The sequence below is a fragment of the Lissotriton vulgaris genome, chromosome 7 (genome assembly GCF_964263255.1).
Source record: "Lissotriton vulgaris chromosome 7, aLisVul1.2, whole genome shotgun sequence".
NCBI classification, from domain to species: Eukaryota; Metazoa; Chordata; class Amphibia; order Caudata; family Salamandridae; genus Lissotriton; species Lissotriton vulgaris.
Genome location: NC_141695.1, coordinates 207,080,561 through 207,103,472, shown reverse-complemented (window position 1 = coordinate 207,103,472; position 22,912 = coordinate 207,080,561). Strand labels below are relative to the sequence as shown.

At 40.4% G+C, this 22,912-nt stretch overlaps 1 protein-coding gene across 1 annotated transcript in view; it reads left to right on the top strand.

The window, feature by feature from the left end:
* The window catches only part of LOC147701208 (trafficking regulator of GLUT4 1-like), a 36,857-nt gene extending 16,006 nt beyond the window's left edge, over window positions 1–20,851 (top strand). The window contains exon 2 of the mRNA XM_086929963.1: window positions 19,252–20,851. Within this exon, the coding sequence (XP_086786089.1) occupies window positions 19,252–19,452 (201 nt within the window). The 3' untranslated portion in view covers window positions 19,453–20,851. The remainder of the gene's footprint in view (window positions 1–19,251) is intronic.
* The last annotated feature ends 2,061 nt before the right edge of the window (window positions 20,852–22,912 follow it).

The window sequence follows — 22,912 nt, the reverse complement described above, 5'->3', positions numbered from 1 at the left end:
CCTGCGGGGACGGAGAAACAGACCTGTGAAGTATTGGACCTGGTAAACTAGAAAACAGCAGCATTCTATAAATATCCCTGGAGTGGGCCAGCGCTCTGGAGTCAGCAAAACTAAAAATAATGAATAATGTAATCTGTTTTGGACATGTGTTGGGTCTCCACCGCAAAGTCATATTTTTTTCCTGGGGAGCCCATCCCACAGAGCCTGACCCAATGCAGGATTCCCGGGTGATCCCATCCCCCAAGACAAAAGAGGGCAGAGATGCCAGACACATTGCAGGCCTCCTTGCCGATATCTGGGGGGACAGAGTGCTAAGGGGACAGAGCGCACAAGCACATTGCCGCCTGCCTTTGGCCAGTGCGATCAGGAGAGTCAAAAACAGCGTTGTTGGATCCCACCTGAGTTGGGAGCAGAGTAGAGTGATAGATTGTACAAAAATCTGTACAACTTCACAAATCTGGTTCTACTGATTGGATTTTTTTGTTGTGGTGTCAAATATTTTATGAAATTCTACTTTATTTTTCTAAATTAGTATGGGATTTCTCTGGTGTTGTTTTCACTTTATTACTTTTTGAATTCATTCTTTACACATTGATTTTAAGTTAAGCCTGACAGTTGTTTTGCCAAGCTATCAGAGGGTTAAGCACAAACTAATTTAATAATGATTTGTGGTTCACCCTGATGAGGATTGCGGCTCTTTCTTGAGTAGAGATTCAACCTCCCCTCAAACAGCAGCCCAATTTATCACAGTGTTGTTGTTGTGTACCAGTAAGCTGGGGTTACTTGGTAACATCTCCTCCCCAGAAAAATCCTAGACTGCTCTGAATCGCTACACTATGTTACTTGGTTAACGGTAAAAAAGACAATTGCGGATGTATTACTTGTGAAGCACTCACATCCTTTGCAAATAATAACCCTGGCCTAGATGTATCAAGATTCCATTTTGCGAATCTTAAATAGCGATTTTTTGCGAATCGCTATTTAGAATTCGCAAAATGGAATGTATGTAAAAAATTGCATTTTTTTTTGCGATTCCTTATTTATCTTTATTTGCGAATTCGCATTTTGCGAATTCGCAAATAAGGAATAATTCCCCATGCATTCCTATGGGCCAGGAGGTCCATAGGAATGGTTGTGCAGTAATTCTCAAATTGCGAATTCGCAATTTGCTAATCGCAATTTGAGAATTATTTCAAGGGTGCAGGGGTGTCTCATGGACACCCTGCTGCACCCCTGAAACTTACATGTGTGTGCATATGGCACACATACATGCCCTATGGGCATGTATGTGTGTCACATGCCACCTTCAAAATAGTCATATTATGTTTTTTAAAAGGATTTCGCAAATTAACACGAACCTCAAATTGGTGTTAATTTGCGATTCCTTAACCCGAGTTCGCAATTTTAAAAAGTTTCATACATGCCATTTAAGGAATCGCAAAATTGTGATTCCTTAAATGCATAAGCAAAATAAGGAATCGCAATTTTTAGCGATTCCTTATTTTGCTAATTTCTGATACATCCCAAAAGATGCTAAAAGTCCGTTTAACGAATCGCAAAAGGCTTGATACATCTAGGCCCCTGTTTCTTACAAAAGGAATCTTTACACCTCAAACAGAGACTAGGTTTACACCGAGTAAATTGATGCAGCAAAGGAACTTGTTGGGAATTATGTATTAGACAGAGAGATTTGAATAGAATCCACGATCTTCAATTGGGAAGTAAGAATACCTTATGATGGAACAGGTACCCTGATGGAATGGGAGGTACGCTAAATTTGTCTTCTTCTCCATATGGAGTCTGGTATGTCGATAAAAACAGCATGATCTTCTTACAACCCTACCACTAATTTCACATACATGCATCTTGGTGGTACATTCAGCTTCGAGTTACATAGATGTTGAATTAAAAATAGTAAATTTCCACACACCTATATATACTTAATAATGTTTTGGTTGTCCGTGTTCTGTCTGCATCATTTTTGTAGCATGATATTTTAGCACTCGATTTTCTAACATAGAACTGATCCCATTCTCTCACTATCCATCCTCTTGCACCTTGAATAGCTGTGATGTGTATGCCATTAACTAGAACTTTAGATGCTTCCCATTGGTGGTTAAAGGTGGAGTATATGTTAATTTGCAAAACAAAAGAAATTAAAATAAGTGATCCATAAATGCTTCCCATTCTATACACACACCTTCAGTGGAACCAGTTTTTTCCTTAAAACAGTCCTCAACAGCATTCCTAATAGAATCCTCAAATGCTGGCTGTAAAATATGTCAATACTTTTCTGTCAATATTTTTCTGACAGCAATAGTTTATTATGATTGTGCAGAAATATTAAAAATACATCACCAAACTTACAGACCTCTCATTCAAGTTATGTACAGATGAGTTAAACCAAATATTATATGGTCAATGTTGCATTAGTACCATAATCTATGCAGAAAGAAATTCCAAGAGCTTATCAAAGACTTTGCATTCAGAAGGAGAAGCATTATTATGCCGCATCAAACCAGTGCTTCACTTGGGTATTTCCAGAATGCATTGCTTGTAGTGAGCAAGAGGGGATTTTCGCAAGTCACATGGAGCACAAACCACAAACAGTAGTAACTGGATTTGAGAAATATGTGCAGCATGAGGGGTGTCAAAGCCATAAGCTTGTGGGTGAGGGAACCTCTAAAATTGTACACACCAAAATGACACCTCAATCATACGCCCACGGGTAGCTGGATCAGGGACGATGTTAAACCATAATTTCATAAGCCAATGTGTTCCAAGATACGGTACAATACAGAATATCAAATATACAGTCAATTAAGTAAGGACTGACTAAATAAGTGAGTATGAGGGCATCAGTATACAATGTAGATGCATTTATTGCAAAAATTAAAAGGGCACAAATACAGGAATTGCAGAGTGCAGGTTCATAAAGTCATTGCCATGAAGGCACTCAGTAAAAGGACAATATGGAATTATGGGCAAAATCAAAAATATTTCCAATCCCAATGATCCGCAAAATAAGTAAGAAATCGGACAGACTCCCTAAAAGCATTGGTAAAGTCTCTGGCCTACCCTCAAATTTGAGGGTTTATACAGCTATCTGAAAATGTTCCCATGAAGCACAGGGTCAAGACTGTTTTGCATATAGCTGGGTCTGAACTGAGATTATGAAGTGAGCTAAAGAATGATGATGGATTCAACCCAGATCTGTGACTGGGGGTGAGTGACTGAAAAGTTTCAGCGCTCTGTCCATCATCTCCTTGTGTTTGCTTTGTTCGCCCTAAGTTGGCAGGGTATGCCCAGAAGTGGGTCCTTTGCTCACTTTGCTGCTGGATTCAAGCTAGTCTGGCTAATGAAGGGTGTTACCCAGAAAGCAGTACCAGGGTGCTTGTTTCAGGTTCAGGGAAGACCTGGCTTGGCAGTTCAGGCTGGACTGGTCCCATGAGGCACAGGGTCAAGACTAATTTACATATAGCTGGGTCTGGACTGAGGTGGCGAAGTGAGCTAAAGAATGCTTATGGATTCAACCAAGATCTGTGACTGGGGGTGAGTGTCTGAAAAGTTTCAGTGCTCTGTCCATCATCTCCTTGTGTTTGCTTTGACCAACCTAAGTTGGCAGGGTATGCTCAGACGTTGGGCCCTTGCTCACTTTGCCACTGGATTCAAGCTAGCCTGGCTGATGAAGGGTGTTACCCAGAAACCAATCCCAGGATGCTTGTTTCTGGATCAGTGAAGACCTGACTTGGCAGTTCGGGTTGGACTGTTCCCATCAGGCACAGGGACAAGACAGATTTGCATATAACTGGATCTGAACTGAGGTGGTGAAGTGAGCTCAAGAATAATGATGGATTCAACCCAGATCTGTGACTGAGGTTAAGTGTCTGAAAAGTTTCAGCACTGCCTCCATCACCTCATTGTGTTTGCGACTATCTAATAGCCAGCTAATTAGTGCCACTCATTCATTTCACCCTAACATTGCCTCCCGCTCTATTTGTTTTGAGATAGGGCGGGGCACCAACCAAGCCTATTCAATGCCTATAAAGAGGATGCAAGCGTAGATGCGCAGCAGACGTGCCAAAGTCAAGGTCGTCTGCGCCCGTCCGCATCGGAACTTGACCAGTCACGCTGCCCGTTTTTCCCCAGAGACATCAAGGATAGTGTCTTTCAGTAGGGAATCTCTCTAACCTCCTAAATGTAATCAATAACTCTCCTGTGAGAACAAGAGCTTGTTTTCTTGTCCCAAATGTGACTTTCAGCTTGCCCCAAACAAGAACTCTCCTTACAAGAAATCCCAGATAAACTCTGACACTCACTTGAAACACTTAGATACCTCCCTTCAGGTACATCTGAGTCCCTGTTACATAGAAACTGAAAGAGTGTTTCCAGTCCACCTATGGCTCGAAAAACCAATATGTGATTATAAATATAAGTGATTATGAAAACTTGCTTAATAAATATTAGATTGCTCCTCAAACACAAAAGAGAAATTTGGAATATTCTATAGAATAGCACCTGGGATCTTATTTTCCCTACTGAAACATGGCTGAGAAACAATTCAGGACCCGAACTTGAATCCATAACTGCACATGACTAATCTATTCCACACTTAGGGCCCGATTACGATGTTGTCAGGAAGGCCTTCGAATCAGATTTTGCTGTCCCGATCCGATTCACAGCCCTTTTTTCTGACCAAATCAATTACAGGTCCGAACGACCAAGTACGATGCGAAGATCGCGTACGCGTCGACCACATCGTTTACAACCCCGATCCTGTCCGTACAACTTGTTTAGAGCCCAAACGTGCCATGGAATGGAACCGTATTCCGACCGAGTGAGTACAATTCGTACAGCCGCATCGACTTGGTCTCAGTGAGACAAAACGTCTGTCGGAATCATACTTCGGGGGGCCATAGCAGGCTCCCCTTCTCCCGGGGCCCTCCGAATCTGTCACAGGGTTTGCCCAATGGGTCACCCGGATCAAAGCATGCAGAGTGTGGCGGTCACCATGGAGTGCCCACCACAGGGTGTACGCTTTTCCACATCCACCCCTTTTTGGTATGGGAGCCTGTGTACGCGTCCAGTATACAGGCTCCCATACAGTTCAATGGGAATTCGAGAGAACCTTGGTTAACAGTAAAAAAGACAATTGCAGCTGTATTACTTGTGAAGCACTCACATCCTTTGCAAATAATAACCCTGTTTCTTACAAAAGGAATCTTTACACCTCAAACAGAGACTAGGTTTAAACCGAGTAAATTGATGCAGCAAAGGAACTTGTTGGGAATTATGCATTAGACAGAGAGGTTTGAATAGAATCCACGATCTTGAATTGGGAAGTAAGAGTACCTTATGATGGAACAGGTACCCTGATGGAATGGGAGGTACGCTAAATTCGTCTTCTTCTCCATATGGAGTCTGGTATGTCGATAAAAACAGCATGATCTTCTTTCTTACAACCCTACCACTAATTTCACATACGTGCATCTTGGTGATACAGCCAGCTTCGAGTTACATAGATGTTGAATTAAAAATAGTAAATTTCCACACACCTATATATACTTAATAATGTTTTGGTTGTCCGTGTTCTGTCTGCATAATTTTTGTAGCATGATATTTTAGCACTCGATTTTCTAACATAGAACTGATCCCATTCTCTCACTATCAATCCTCTTACACCTTGAATAGCTGTGATGTGTATGCCATTAACTAGAACTTTAGATGCTTCCCATTGGTGGTTAAAGGTGGAGTATATGTTAATTTGCAAAACAAAAGAAATTAAAATAAGTGATCCATAAATGCTTCCCATTCTATACACACACCTTCAGTGGAACCAGTTTTTTCCTTAAAACTATCCTCAACAGCATTCCAAATAGAATACTCAAATGCTAGCTGTAAAATATGTCAATACTTTTCTGTCAATATTTTTCTGACAGCAATAGTTTATTATGATTGTGCAGAAATATTAAAAATACATCACCAAACTTACAGACCTCTCATTCAAGTTATGTACAGATGAGCTAAACCAAATATTATATGGTCAATGTTGCATTAGTACCATAATCTATGCAGAAAGAAATTCCAAGAGCTTATCAATGACTGTTTGCATTCAGGAGAAGCATTATTATGCCGCATCAAACCAGTGCTTCACTTGGGTATTTCCAGACTGCATTGCTTGTAGTGAGCAAGAGGGGATTTTCGCAAGTCACATGGAGCACAAACTACAAACAGAAGTAACTGGATTTGAGAAATATGTGCAGCATGAGGGGTGTCAAAGCCATGAGCTTGTGGGTGAGGGAACCTCTAAAATTGTACACACCAAAAAGACACCTCAATCATACGCCCACGGGTAGCTGGATCAGGGACGATGTTAAACCCCAATTTCATAAGCCAATGTGTTCCAAGATACGGTACAATACAGAATATCAAATATACAGTCAATTAAGTAAGGACTGACTAAATAAGTGAGTACGAGGGCATCAGTATACAATGTAGATACATTTATTGCAAAAATTAAAAGGGCACAAATACAGGAATTGCAGAGTGCAGGTTCATAAAGTCATTGCCATGAAGGCACTCAGTAAAAGAACAATATAGAATTATGGGCAAAATCAATAATATATTCAATCCCAATGATCCGCAAAATAAGCAAGAAATCGGACAGAGTCCCTAAAGCACTGGAAAAGTCTCTGGCCTACCCTCAAATTTGAGGGTTTATACAGCTATCTGAAAATGTTCCCATGAAGCACAGGGTCAAGACTGTTTTGCATATAGCTGGGTCTGAACTGAGATTATGAAGTGAGCTAAAGAATGATGATGGAGTCAACCCAGATCTGTGACTGGGGGTGAGTGTCTGAAAAGTTTCAGCGCTCTGTCCATCATCTCCTTGTGTTTGCTTTTTTCGCCCTAAGTTGGCAGGGTATGCCCAGAAGTGGGTCCTTTGCTCACTTTGCTGCTGGATTCAAGCTAGTCTGGCTAATGAAGGGTGTTACCCAGAAAGCAGTCCCAGGGTGCTTGTTTCAGGTTCAGGGAAGACCTGGCTTGGCAGTTCAGGCTGGACTGCTCCCATGAGGCACAGGGTCAAGACTGATTTACATATAGCTGGGTCTGGACTGAGGTGGCGAATTGAGCTAAAGAATGCTTATGGATTCAACCAAGATCTGTGACTGAGGTTAAGTGTCTGAAAAGTTTCAGTACTGCGTCCATCACCTCATTGTGTTTGCTACTATCTCATAGCCAGCTTATTAGTGCCACTCATTCATTTCACCCTAACATTGCCTCCCGCTCTATTTGTTTTGAGAGAGGGCGGGGCACCAACCAAACCTATTCAATGCCTATAAAGAGGATGCAAGCGTAGATGTGCAGCAGACGTGCCAAAGTTAAGGTCGTCTGCGCCCGTCCGCATCGGAACGTGCCCAGTCACGCTGCCCGTTTTTCCCCAGAGACATCGAGAGTGTCTTTCAGTAGGGAATCTCTCTAACCTCCTAAATGTAATTAATAACTCTCCTGTGAGAACAAGAGCTTGTTTTCTTGTCCCAAATGTGACTTTCAGCTTGCCCCAAACAAGAACTCTCCTTACAAGAAATCCCAGATAAACTCTGACACTCACTTGAAACACTTAGATACCTCCCTTCAGGTACATCTGAGTCCCTGTTACATAGAAACTGAAACAGTGTTTCCAGTCCACCTATGGCTCGAAAAACTAATATGTGATTATAAATATAAGTGTTTATGAAAACTTGCTTAATAAATATTAGATTGCTCCCCAAACACAAAAGAGAAATTTGAAATATTCTATAGAATAGCACCTGGGATAACATGGCTGAGAAACAATTCAGGACCCGAACTTGAATCCATAACTGCACATGACTAATCTATCCCACACTTAGGTCCCGATTACGATGTTGTCAGGAAGGCCTCCGAATCAGATTTAGCTGTCCCGGATCCGATTCTCAGCCCTTTTTTCTGACTAAATCATATACAGGTCCGAACGACCAAGTACGATGCGAAGATCGCGTACGCGTCGAATGCATCGTTTACAACCCCGATCCTGTCGGTACGACTTGTTTGTAGCCGAAACGTGCCATGGAATGCAACCGTATTCCGACCGAGTGAGTACAATTCGTACAGCCGCATCGACTTGGTCTCAGTGAGACAAAACGTCTGTCGGAATCGTACTTCAGGGGGGCCATTGCAGGCTCCCCTTCATGCAGAGTGTGGCGGGCACCATGCAGTGCCCACCACAGGGTGTACGCTTTTCCACACCCACCCCTTTTTGGTATGGGAGCCTGTGTACGCATCTAGTATACAGGCTCCCATACAGTTCAATGGGAATCCGAGAGAACCGAGTCCGTTAGCATATGGATGCATCATACTCACTCATTCAGACTCCATTAGCACAAATCGCACGGATGCCCTCCAGATCAGAGTCGTACGGAGGGCTTTCCTAGCGAGATCATAATCGGCCCCTTAGACAGAGTGGGCACAGCCGGAGGAGGTATGGCAATTATTCACCACTCTAATGTCTGCTGCTCCTGCCAGCCTTTTGAGCTACTCGAAAAGGTGGAGGTCTTTACCTTTACTTTTAAGATCTTGGGAAAATTCTCTCTCTCTGGAGACATTGTTTATCGCCCCCTCAGCCTGATTCCCTTTTAAGTAAAATGCTATTATGCCTCTTTTTCCTAAGAGATGGCAATCTTATGGTACTTGGTGATTGCAATCTTAATGTTGCATCATGCACATCTGCCAAAAGGCTGACTAAAGTTATGTCCGATTTTAAACTAATTTAAAAGATGAGTGGTTCTGCACACAATAAAGGTCACACTTTAGATGTTATATTTTCCAACTTGCCTACACTTGAAGTAAAGACCTCTGTACCTCTAGCTTGGACAAACCATCACTTAGTTCCTTTTCTATTTAAAATGCCCATTGCAACAGGTCTCCAAAGCAAAAAAGGACAAAGTGCTATCACCCTTGGCACTCTATTTATGATGTAGGTTTAAACATGGCTTATTCTCAAGTCAAGGTAGATCAGTTGGTAGAGATCTATTCAGCATTCTCAGCATTTGATTCAAATCTCAAAGATAATCTTGCTATAATAGTGCCCTTGAATAGGTACTGTAGTAAAAGGACAGTTCTCAGAAAAAGCTGAAAAACTGAAATGTAATAAACTAGAGCGGAAATGGCAATGCCATTTAAGTTCAAAATGTTTTATTGAGGTTTTATGCAACAAAAGAATAAACAAGTACAATACAGAAAGAATAATTTATACATGCGTAAATGAGTAATTGAGAAGTATGAAATGCAATAATTCAAAAATGAAAAGGAAGGGAAAGGGGAAAAAAGGAAGGGAGAATGGGGGAATGAGCATATCCTAGAATCATAAAATCAGAACATATAGAGTTACCCATTGGTTGAGTATAACAAAGATGGCAATAAAGAAAAATTGATCATCAAGAGACATAAAAGCATACTAATCATGTCATTTCAAAACATACGAATCAATAGGTGACCAAAAAGATTGAAATGACTGTGAATTGTGAGTAACGCCTTTAAGAGACAGCTGAGCTCCTCTTCTTGTAAAGGTAATCCAAGACCACCAAGCATGAACTGAAAGAGAAGAAGCGTCTTTCCAACAAAAAGTAATGGATTTTAAAGCAGCTGTTATTAAAAAATTAAATAGCTTTGTCTCTGAATCATTAAGAGGATGGGAGAGGGCAACCGATTTGCATATTAACATAGCATAAGAAATATCATCATGTACAGGCAAAATTTTCAAAATGACATTCCAAACATCCAACCAAAATTTCATAATAATTGTACATTCAAATAACATATGGCGAAGTGATCCAGAAGTTGTCTTGCAGTGCCAACAAACATCAGATGGTATCAATTTAGCATGACTTAATCGAGATGGGGACCATAAAGCGTTAAATAAAATATAAGCATTAGTCTGATAAAGGGACACTGGAAGCCAACCGGAGATGCTGCTGAGCCATATTGAGGACCATGAGTCATCTGATAGGGAAGTGGAAAGTTCAGTGTTCCAAAAAGATGATATTGCACCAACATTAGAGCCCTGGAAAGTAGATTTTTTTTTTTATAGAAAACAGAGACAGGTTTGGAGGTTGACGTAACAGCCTTAAGGTAAATCAAAAGGTCGTTAGTGGTGGAAGAGGGATTACCATCTGGAAAGGAATCTAAAATAGAGTTACATAAAGACTGGTCTTTTGAAAAATCAGAAACCGGGATATCAAACTGTAATTGTAGTTGTTCAAAAGGAATAAAGGCATTGTTATAAAATACTTCTTTAAGATATAAAATTCCTTTTGAAATCCATGAGGACCAAAAATTAATGTTCCTGTTTAGTTTAAATAGAGCACTATGCCATAAAGACAAGTGGATTGTAGAGAGTAAGGGAAATTCAAAATTAGAGTCTAAGCCATTAAGTATTAATCTAGAAGATTTAATTATAGATGACCGATGAACTACCTTAGAAGCAGAGGACATTGACAGCAAAGAAAGTAATGTAAAGGGGAGTACAATTGAGGTTTCAATATCTAACCAAATTGGAGGCTTGACCACAAGTGAATTTGAAAACCACAAGGAACTTTGTTTTAAGATAAAAGCTTTATGATAAAGGTAAAAGTCTGGAAGGGCAAATCCTACCTGGGACTTGGGGAGTTTTAATTTTCTGTAAGCAATACGAGGAACTTTGTTGGACCAAAGGAATTTAGATAAGAGCTTATCAATATCTTTATAGAATTTTAGAGGAAATTGAGTGGGAATCATAGCTAAAGAATAAAAGATTTTTGGTGCAATATTCATTTTTATAGCTTCCATTCTCCCCCACCAGGTGAGATGAAGGGGAGACCATTTGGACGTTTTGTCTTTGATGTAATCAAGTATAAAATCCGTATTTAATTTTAATGTAGCAGGCAATGAAGAGGCAAATAGAATACCCAAGTACTGAAGCTTAATGTTTTGCCAAAGAATGTTTGTGTTTGGTAGCATATCCGGCATACAAAAAGCATTTAAAGGAAAATATTCAGTTTTACTTACATTTAACTTGTAACCTGAAACTACAGAATAATTAGTAATAATGTCTAAGAGGGAGGGAACAGAGGAGAGAGGATTGCTAATAAACAACAACACATCATCTGCATATGGTAAAGTTTTAACAGTGACATCATTTATTGCAACACCTTGAATAGTATCACAGCAGCGGACATAATTAAGAAAAGGCTCAATTCCTAATAAAAATAACAGTGGGGATAGGGGACAACCCTGCCTAGTACCTCTAAAGAGTGGAAACTGAGTAGAAATTTGACCATTAATAAACAGACGAGCAGTAGGGGCAAAATATAAAGCAGAAATCATACGAATAAACTGGATACCAAAATTAAAAGACAATAAAGTTTTAAATAAAAATTGCCAATGAATTTTGGCAAATGCTTTTTCTGCATCTAAAGCCATCACTCCCGCAGGAGAAGTAAGGTGAGAGCTCTGTTCAATAACATGTAAAAGCGTTCTGGTATTATTTGCAGAGTATCTATTTTTCATGAAACCAGATTGATCTGGATGAATGATGGAATGAAGGATAGGAGCCAATCTAGTAGCAAGGATTTTAGCATAAAGTTTACAATCTTGGTTTATTAGGGAAATGGGACGATAATTAGAAACCAGGGTAGGGTCCTTATCAGGTTTTGGCAAAACAATGATTAAAGCATCCGTAAAGGAGCCCGAAATAGTACCAGAGGAACCAAAATGGGAAAAAAGGGCACTTAAATAAGGTAAAAGGTGAGAATTAAATTCTTTATAAAATTCAGATGGGATACCATCCGGGCCTGGGGATTTATTCTTAGGAAGTGATTTAATAGCAAGTAAGATCTCATCACAAGTAATTGGGGAATCTAAAGTTAATCTATCGGATGGAGAAACTTGAGGCAAATTACATTTATTTAAAAAGGAATCAATTAAAGACTCATCACAGTTATCAGGTTTACTATATAAGGTAGAGTAAAAAGTTAAAAATTCTTGGATAATATCATTATGGGAAGTAGCTACTTGGCCATTAGCACCACGTATCGAGGTTATTTGGGTCTTATCCTTCTTGATTCGTAAATAATTTGCAAGGAGTTTCCCAGACCTATTGGTATTAAAGCGAAATTTAGCATTGGATTTTGCGAGTTGAATCCCTGCTCTAGTACTAAGTAGAGCATTAAATTCATAACAAAACTTTTGTAGTGTAAATTTGTGTTGAGGGTCATTAGAAGAAATAAATAAACGCTCATATTTGGCAATTTGTTTGTCCAAAAGTGGATTTTAGAGTTAAATTGCTTGTCTGCATGGGCCATAATAGAAATTGTGGTACCTCTAATGTAGGGCTTAAACGCATCCCATCTATTGACAAGTGAAGTTGAACCTTCAGGGTTAAATAAAAAATAGTCCTGAATAGCTTGTAATAGTTTAGGTTTATGCGTGTCATTAAGTACAACATCCGTGTTCATACGCCATCTATTTTGTTTAGTAAACATAGAGGAAATATTTAAAACAAAAGAAATTAAGGCATGGTCCGAGATATCAATATTACCAACAACAGGATTGTCAGCTGATTGGAGTAAAGAAGGCGAAAGCAAAAAGTAATCAATCCGTGAATGAGAATTATGGGAATTAGAGAAAAAGGAAAACCATTTATCAGTTGGAAAGTGTATTCTCCAAATATCAGCCAATTTGGTGGATCGAAGGAAAGATTTAAAGGCATAAAAAACTTTAGGAGGCCGGAATTTTGCAGAGGAAAGTCTATCTAACAACGGATCAATAATCATATTGATATCCCCCCCAACAATCAAAGGAACTTGTCCTAACTTCAGAACTTTAGTAGTTATAGTAGACCAGAACAAAGGGTCATCAGCCGTAGGGCCATAAATATTAAGCAAATAGAAGGTTGAGTCATACATTTTTACCTTAACTACAATATATCTACCTTCTGTGTCATTAAACTTACTAAGAATTTGACAATGTAATCTTTTTGCAAAGAAAATTGCAACCCCATTTTTCTTCCCCAGCGCAGGCGGGGAAACAATATTATCAACCCATTTTTTCTTCATATATTGTAAAATCTTATCATCAACATGCGTTTCTTGAAGAAAACAAATGTCAGCTTTGCATGCACCCAGGTAGTCCAAGATTTTTGTATGTTTTACTGGATGCCGCAGGCCCTTGACATTAAGTGAAACAAGTTTAATAGAATGAGTATAAGCCATTAGGAGTTAGAAGGAAGGGGATAGGAAAAGATTCAAAGGAAGAGGAATTGAAAAACAGCCATAGAGAAAGAGTAACTCTACGCAAAGAGTAATAAAAGGAAGGACACAAAAGGGAGAAACACAAAGGAAGGGAAAAAGAACAAACAAGAAACAGAAACATAAATAAGAAGATAGAGACGCACACCTGTTCCTCAAGCATGGCCATATAAACCGTTGGAGCCCGTGAAGAGAGAGAATTATAAATGTCAGGAGAAATCAGAGTAGACGTCTTCAAGTAACAGGATCATGAGTATCCATTGACGATGAAGCTTGTTGTTCCAGAAAGAGTCTCAAATCTTCAGGACGATGAAAAGATTTAGAAAAGGTGTCTTTCCAGATTCTCATCGTAGAGGGATCAAATAGACCATACTTAAAACCAAGGCTTTGCAATTGTGGACGAAAAGAGGAAAATTCCTTGCGAATAGCAACCGTTTCCTTAGCAAAATCTTGATGGATAAAGATTTTACAGCCATTTACTAAGAGGGAGGGAATGTCTCTTGCTGCTTTCCTGATAAGGACCAAATGATGATGTCGCAGAACCTTAAAAATCATTTGCCGGGGTTTAGTATTGCGAGGATTCCTGTGTGAGGGAATTCTGTGAGCCTTATCTATTTCAAATTTTTCGGGAAATTTGATATTTAGGAGGCCAGGAAGCAAGGACTCTAGATATAATCGACAATCAGATCCCTCAACCTCTTCAGGAAGATTGAAAATACGAAGATTGTATTGTCTATTATGGTTTTCCAATTCCAGTAGTTGGGTATGCATTGGTACTATTTGAGTCACCAAAGGAGTAAAAGCGTCCAATTTATTCTTATTGTCCTGAATTTTGATAGTATTATCAGACACTTTCATGGAGATAGAAGCCATATCTTTGCGCACATTTTTCACTTCAGTGGCAATAGTGTCTGTATTCAGACGCAGCGCTTGAATTTCCTCGAAAATCAGAGCAAGGGAAGGTTCAGAAGATTCAATAACCTTAGACTTAGTTGGAGGAGGTGAAATCTGCTGTTTCCTTTTATTAGTAGGCAAATTTTTATTTTCCATCTTGAGGTGAAAAAACAACCTTTTGCGTCAAAAAACTGCAAAAAATAAAAATCACCCCAAATTTTTAATAAATATGTGGGAAAAAGCATGTAAAGTCCCCAAAAGTTCTGCAAAAGGACTGGTGCAGCAGCTAAACAGGGTCGTGGGTGTGGCCAGGCCAAAGCCAGGCCCTTTCTTTATTTTCACTCCTCCCCCCAAGCAGAGCAAGCCGGCAGAAGCCGAAGCAGAGGCAGGAGAGAGGACGAAGGAGCGAGCAGAAGTACTTTCCCTCGACGAAATCACCCAGAAATAGAGCAGCAAGTAGGGGACAGTGAGAAAAGACAAGCGCCGCTATAAATTGGCAGTTCCTGACTAAAAATTTGTCGTTTTCCGGCTAATTGGGCCGGGAGACTTACGGAGCTCCGGCGGTGGCGGCCATCTTGGTCGACGCGCTCGCGCGACTCCCCTAATGGCAATGCCATTTGACACTCGAAGAAAAGGGTGCCCGCAAACAGTTCCGAAAAAACATTAAGGGCCATATGTAGGTAATCTCTATTTACCGATTCTTAAATACCAAATTTTACCGATTCGGTATTTAAGAATTGGTAAATAGTATGTAGGTAAAAATTCTGTGAATTTTACCGATTCAGTAATATTTGGTATTACTGATTCTGTATTTACCGATTCGGTAATTCCCATTCATTCCTATGGGCCTGGAGGCCCATAGGAATTAATGGAAAGCCATTCACTATTACTGATTTGGTAAATACCCCTGAATCGTGCATTTGTGCACATGTGGCACACATAATGTCTGCCACATGGCAGACATTATGTGTGCCACATGTGCACAAATGCACAACATTGCTTTTTTAAAGGTATTAGATATTTACCACCAACTTGTAGTTGGTGATAAATAACGAATCCTTAATTCAAAAATGCACTCACTTGAGTACTCCCTACATAGGATTTAAGGATTCGGTAATTTACCGATTCGGTATTTTAAGAATTCGGTAATTTACTGATTCCTTAAATTACCGATTTGGTAAATTACCCACTCCTTAAATCCAACCACCTACACTAGAAAAAGCTAAATACCGGTTGGTAATGGAAAATTATCGATTTTTGGCTGTTACCGACCTGTATTAAGCTACCTACATATGGCCCTAAAACTGCAAAACTGTATGTTTGCAAAACAAATTAGGGAAGCTGATAATGCACCCATGGACCATATTTAAAATTGTTGATTCCTTTTAGAATTCCAAAACCAGAAACCCCTTTTTCTCAGGACTTTGCTGACAATTTGGCATGTTTCTTCCATGACTAGGTTTGTAACATCTACTTCAGATTTATAAACAATAAGAATGTTATCCCCCCCCCTCGTTCAAGGGGCAATGCCAGCCAAGCCATCACCTTTAATAATATCTCACTCATCGACATTGAATTGATCATCTAAAAAGCCAGATCGGGGTCCTTTAGATATATGTCCTTTGCACGGTTTGAAGCATTGGATTAAATCTTTAAATCCCTAGATTAACATGCTTTATAATCTCTCCCTAGAATCAGCAGTGGTACTCTCAAATTGGAAAAAGGCACTGGTGCTTCCATTGCTAAATAAAATACCAACTTGGACCCTTTAAGCCTCAACAGTTATAGACCGATTTCCTTACTTTCTGTGCTAGGAAAGATGCTGGAATCTTGGGTCAATTGCCAAATCTATAAGGGCCTCATTTTTTAAATGGGGTGCATTGCTGCATGAAAACAGTGATGCGTCACTTTCCATTGCGCCCTCCTTGCAACATGCTGAATGCGTCATATTTACAGTATGACACATCATGTCGCAAGGAGCTACAGATACGTCAGTATTTCTGACGTATCTGTAGGCGCAAAAATTAAGCATTGCTGGAGTGTCTCACAAAAGTGTCGCAACTCCAGGAATGGGTCATTTCACATGGGAAAGTCCCATGGTAAATGTGCCTGCATCAGTCTTACACCTGCCATGAGGCAGGCGTAAGATATTGACGCATTTGCGCCCTAGAAGTGACGCAGTGAAATCTCATAGATTTCACTGCGTCACTTCTTTGAGGCTTACCTGCGTCAGAACGCCCACCCTGCATACATTATACCTGGTGCAGGTGTAATGTGGTTCAGGGGTTTACAAAGTGACGCACCTACACACAGATGCGTCACTTTGTAAATATGACACAACGTGGTGCATTTTTTACGCCGCTGGTGCGTCACAAAAAGTGACGCACCAGCAGCGCAAAAGTGACACAAGGGCTCATAAATAAGCCCCTAAATCTGTAGACGAGAATAACATTTTGCACCACTCGCAGTCCGACTTTCAGGCTGGCTTTAGCACAGAAGAAGCCATACTATAGATGACTGAATTTAATAAAACCCAGTTGGACATGGGAAGAAAAATCTAAAATCATGCTACTTGACCTATTTGCCGCCTTTCAATACAGGGTCTCATGACATCCTTCTGCAGCAGCTGGACAAACCTGGCATAGTAGGCACCGCCTGGAGCAGGATAAAATCTTTCCTATCCAGCAGAAAACAAGCTGTTTATCTACCTCCCTTTACCTCAGAATTCAAGGTGGTCAACTGTGGTGCCCTCCAAGGATAGGCCCTTAGCCCTACCTTATTCAGTATCTATATGGCCCACTTTTCCTCCATTGTACAAGCCTTGAGATTCACTATGTTAATAGGGTTGTCATGTTCAGTGGTTGCCAGAAACGACCTACACCACTGTAAGATACAGGAGGGTGGTAGTGGCACTGTAGAGCTAGCTGGCCTAGCGGCTGACATATCCTGTGAGGGTATCCGGAATCTGTATGGACACCAAGCCATCAGTATTGGCCATCCAAAACGTGCAGGTCCTGGGGATTCCTGGGAACTACACAACACGCCCCCTCCCCACCCCAGCCCTGAAAACTATCCTGACCTCCCCAGACCTGAAAACTAGCCTGAACCCCCCCAGCCCTGAAAATTGCCTCCAATCCCCTTGCCCTGATAACTACCTCCACCCCCCCACCCAGAACAACCCCAGATCACCCCTAGCCCTGGAATCGAACACCGATGGACCCCCAGCCCCAAAAATAACTTGACCCACCCCACGGCCCACAAAACTACCCCCAACCTCTCACAAAACTACCCCTGACCCACCACAGCCCACAATGCAACCCGACTCACCCCGAGCCCACAAAACAACCCCGGCCCATCCCCAGGCCAGAAATCTACCCGACCCCCAGCCCACATAACTATACCTGACCCACCCCCAGCCCACAAAACTACCCTGACCCACCTCCAGCCCACAAAACTACCTCCAACCCACACCCAGCCCACAAAACAACCACAAACGATCCCACGAAACAACCCCGACCCACTCCCCAGCCAACAAAATAAACCAAGACCTACCCCCAGCCCAGAACTATGCCCAGCCCCACTTACCTCACCTCTTCCTGCAAGGTCTTCCTGCCTCTGTCCGCAGCAGCCAGAAGCTACACCACGCATTGCTTTAACCACGCATATGCTTGGTTAGGGCATATGCATGGTAAAGGTAAGCGTGGTTTAGCTTGCGGAGTCAGAACACTTGTGGTTCCGACCGCAGTGTTTCGACTGTTCCCCTTAAATAAACATTGACATACAAACCACAATGTAAAGTGAATGAGAAACATTTCAACCCTTCCTAAGCTGCCATAACAAGTAGCGTGGAGGCTGTTCACTCTTATATGTTTTGAAAAGTGTCACTGACCAATGAAGCAAACCAAGTGAACTAAGAAGAATGTGAGAAAATTGATAACATGAGAAGAAAAGAGCCAAGGGGATCAAACATTTTACCACCTTCCCCAGTTTTATGTGCACAGTGATACTCACTGCATCACCAGAACAGGCCACCACATCTCCTGGATCATCTTCACAGCTGACCTCCTATATGGTTGATCTTAGAGTAATGGAAGTAATCAATGTTCTGTGCAACTGCAGTCGGTAGCTTCATCTCACTTAATAGAGTGGAACAGTATCACTTTCCATCAGATAGCATCAACCTTTGCTACCTCAATCTCAGCCTCCTGGACTAGGTGCCCCAATTTGCCTACTTCTCTTTATCCTGCTTGATTATCATGATCCTGACTGTGATCCACTTGGATTATGATTGGTTGCCACCCACAATTTTGCTCACTCGCAAGCCTCCTAAGCAGCTTCAGTGAAAAAAATTGGAAACAACAGCATGTACTTCTTTTGAAGGATAGACAGCCCCTTCTTCATCTCAGTGAATACCAGCTACTGCTTTTTAATAAATTGTGTGTGTAAACGAGGGGAATCCTGACTCGCAAACCTTTGGAACTCAGTGCTTTGCTTAATGTGCCTTCTTGATCTCTGGGATTCAGCAGGAGAGGAATTTTGGATTGGGAAGAGTGGATAGCAGGGGCAGAGTCACCTTGTGTGCTCATTCTATTGTGACAGCCTACTTTGAGGAAGACTAGCTTCTTCAGAATGATCCTCAAGCTGTATAACTCCTCCTTGTAGCTTCTCCAAATACTTCTGCAACTCCAGGCTTTAGTGATACCAGGGGGCGCCTTAGACCAGTTTACTGTCTCCAGTTTTATTCAGGTCGGCCAGCAGCAGTCACCACTGCCGTTCCATGTCATTTGTGGCTTATTGACTACAACCCGGCCACCTCTGTCTGCGTGCATATGGTTAGAGTCCATGGTCAAATCAGTTTTTATAATATTCAGTATTGAAATCTTATATACTTTGTTCTTTCTTTTTTCTGACTATGTATTGGTTAAATTGTGTCAGCACTTAGAATCTGTATTTAAAAGTATATACAGCTTTTCTAAAATAAAGATCTAAACAAAAACAAAAAATCTGAAATGACTGTGCATGTAAAATACACTATTTTCTTCTCCACTTCCAGACTCAGGATTTCAATGTCCGAGGAGATGTGGTCGGTGCAAGGCGGAGTTCTCGCACAGCACGAACCATGAACCATCTTGCTCTTGGAATTGGATTTCTCTTTGTAATTATCTGTGCAATTGTGATTAGTTTCACGGTAATGATGCAATTGAAGTCCCAAACTATGCAAGAGGGCTACCATTCAGGGAGCTATGCTCCTTAAGTGGATGTAAGGGTTAAACACACTTGGAATCCTAGGTGGGAACAAGGCTGAAGATATTATCAGTTTTATGGTTATAATCATAACAATTTAAACGTGTATAGAAGTACTATTAGTTTAAATGGGTAGAAGTAGGATTAACATAATATATACAAAAATATGTGGTAGAGGGATTAGTAAAATTTGATATAGTGAATATTGACCACACCTAGAGTACAAGAAGGGTTAGTAAAATTATTTTTAATGTAGTCAATGGCCAAATCTTGGGGAACATAGATTAGTAAATTGAGGTAGAGCACGGAGTGTTATGATGACAATAGGGCTAGAACTGCTATATATATTGGGATCTATTTTCAAAAAGTATGATGATGAGTACTAGATTGGAAGTATTATAGGTAAACTAAGTTATCTTTTAGAGAATTACAAAGCACAATTGTGCGATAGATAGAAGTAGTGTTATCATATTGGGCTATAGAGTGATGGGTCACTGCATAAATCTAAGTTTTACATGAGAATAATAAACTGAGATTAGTGCGGAGCAAAATGAAAACATCTAAAAATGTGGGTGTAATGTAGAGAGTTTGGATAAGTAGAAGTAATAATACTCTAGAAATAAGATAACATGCTTCCATGTCATGTGTAGAGTTATAGTGGCCAATTCTGGGACAGAAGTAGAATACGTAGAACAAAATAGATAGCATAGATATTTATAATGACTGTATATTGGTTAATGTACAATATGTATCTTGCTGGTGTGCCCAAGAATGTAACCATGACTGTTTGTGATATAATACATGCATGTATAATGTGGGATAACATTACAAAAACGGTAAACAGTGCATTTGGAGAGTACCAATAGTATAGTAAGAATAATTTTTTCAAGTCTTTATGTGTGGTTAAAAGGCAACGGGATATATGGGGAATACAAGTGGCAATGACTACTATGAATTTTGCTAGAGAAGGGCCACTCTGATCATGTAGGATGATGCAAATGTACAGCCATGTCTTCAAGAAGATAACCATACTAGTCTAATCCCAACTCCAGGGACAATCCCCTTCAAGCTGGACCAGTTCCTGCCTGAAGAAATACAACTTGCACTGCACTCCAAGTATTGGTTATTGATACCACCAGCAACTTCAACGCTTCAAGCTTCATCAACTATGTTAATTATTGTGAAATAGGCATAGTATGAATGATAAGTTACGGGTGTGGGCTATAAGCACGCTTACAGCATCAACGGGAAATCTACTCTTCAAAATGTAACATGTTTAAATATTGTTCTATAAATGGGTAACCTGAATGATTTTATGTGTATTCCTTTATAAAATTCATAAATATGAATAAGATCATACAAATCCTGGATACAGTACAATGAATACAATAAATATGTATTGATATAGACTGTCTATCATTCGTTCCATCCTTTGTTCAAGCAATGACATTTTAGGAGTCTACACATTCTTGATAGCTACTCTGTTTCAATGTTTATACTCATCACATGGTCATTAGTCCCAGCTGGGCTGAAGCAATACTTAATTCAAGTTCACTGTTTAATAGAATCAAGCAAGAGTTTTCATCAGTTTCCTTCCTTAGTGCTATGTTTTCACATCACCCAATCTGCTATATCACTGTATTAAATTTTAATGTATAATGTGCTTCATTCTGTTGATGAGGAGCTGACGTGCCGTAGCCTCTCCTCGCTTAGGGTGGTCTACATGGTAACTATTTTAGTTTCCTGGGTGAATGACCAGAGATTTGCTCCTGTCTTGGGTTAAATCACTGCAAATACATGTGTGATGGTAGGAAAAGAAGTGAAAATATAGAACACATGCTACTTCACTGTTGTGTCTTATTTAGCAGGTCTCCACTGAACCGATCCATGAGCATCAGAGGAGCACTCCAGTCATGGTAAATGGTCTATATATTCCCCGCAGAGCATCAGGCCAGTCTCTCATAGGCGTGCATTGCGTACAGATAGTCGTGATTATCTGGGTGTTTCCAGGACAGACAAGCTGTAACCCATAGTTATGTACAATAAAAATGAAACCTGCTGTTTATAGCCTGCCCAGGAACAACAAATAGGTGGCCCACAGATGTGAACCAGTTACAGACAGCTTGGATAAATCCTTTCAAGAGTACAACAGGGTATATGCCCTGTAGGGTCCACCCAGTGGCGCCAGAAGAGTGGGCAACAGAAGTATCTTAGTTACAGATAGCCAGAGTAGATGTCTCAAGGTTAGACTGAGGGAAGTCATGACAACAAATCAGTTTCTCTGATCTCTACAACCAGTTAATGCAGTCTTACCCACAAATCAACATTTCTCAACACAATTTTCTTACAAGTCAACCAGGATTATCCAGTTTCAGCTACCTGATAAACTTCTTCCCACAAAGTAGCTGCTTTCTGTTTATCATACTTTTCTAGAACCACAGTTTGGCTCTTCCTTTTGCATACTCCCTGTAAATCTGTAAGCTGTTCAGCTCTTTATGTACCCCGCCTTGTCTTTTCTACTTGTCTTCCAGCTATTATCTCCTATCAAACTTAAGAGTAACTTTTCTTTTACAAACACATCTTCCATAAATGTATTGCCATCTCACGTATTAACATCTCCTACAAACCTCTCGATGATCAAAAAAAAAAATAATCACTACAAAGAGAAAAAAAACTTTATTCAATTGAATTGCAACACCTGCCTTATTTTAGCGATGCACTCTACAGACAACAATGGTTGTGTCCAACTACATTCAAAAACACAATATCTCAGAGGAGGCTGACACACCATCCTCATGTAATGACCAATCATTAGACCACACAAGCTTGTGGTTACAACAAAGAGGCGTGACTGGTGGATGTCTCTAGCCATCTTCCACCCTCAGACGTGTTTCAGCCTCCATGTGATTAATTTGTGCTTCTTTTGTGTGAAAAGCAGTGGCATACAATCCACTTATTGGAGATATATATAGATAGGCAATAAAAGAACATCTTATAAACAAGTGGCTAAAGAAATCAGTACCTGACTAATGAAATGAAAGTATGTACATAAATTGTAAATGTTTGTTGTTTTTAATGGGTTTTAAATTGTGCACTTTAAGCACTTTCATTGATTTGCCATTTGAATAACTGCAAATGTATGTATATATGCATTCAAAGATGGCCACCGCCTTTTTAATGTATGAACCTTCTTTTATGTTGATGAATTAATTCAGGTCCGGTGGGCTTAAAAATGGCAACCGATCACAAACACAAACTGACACTGACACTGACGAAGCTTTGATAGCGAAACGCGTCTGTCTGGGGTGAGGGGGCTTGCAATAAAACATCTCTATATATCGGATTACCTGTGTGCTTGCCGTTTTTCTGACGACACAAAGTTGGAGCGTGTTGCAGTCTACAAGCATCAGCCTCTGACCCGTGAGGTACCGTAGAACATTGCAAACCCCAAGCAAAGTGAGTAATCACCG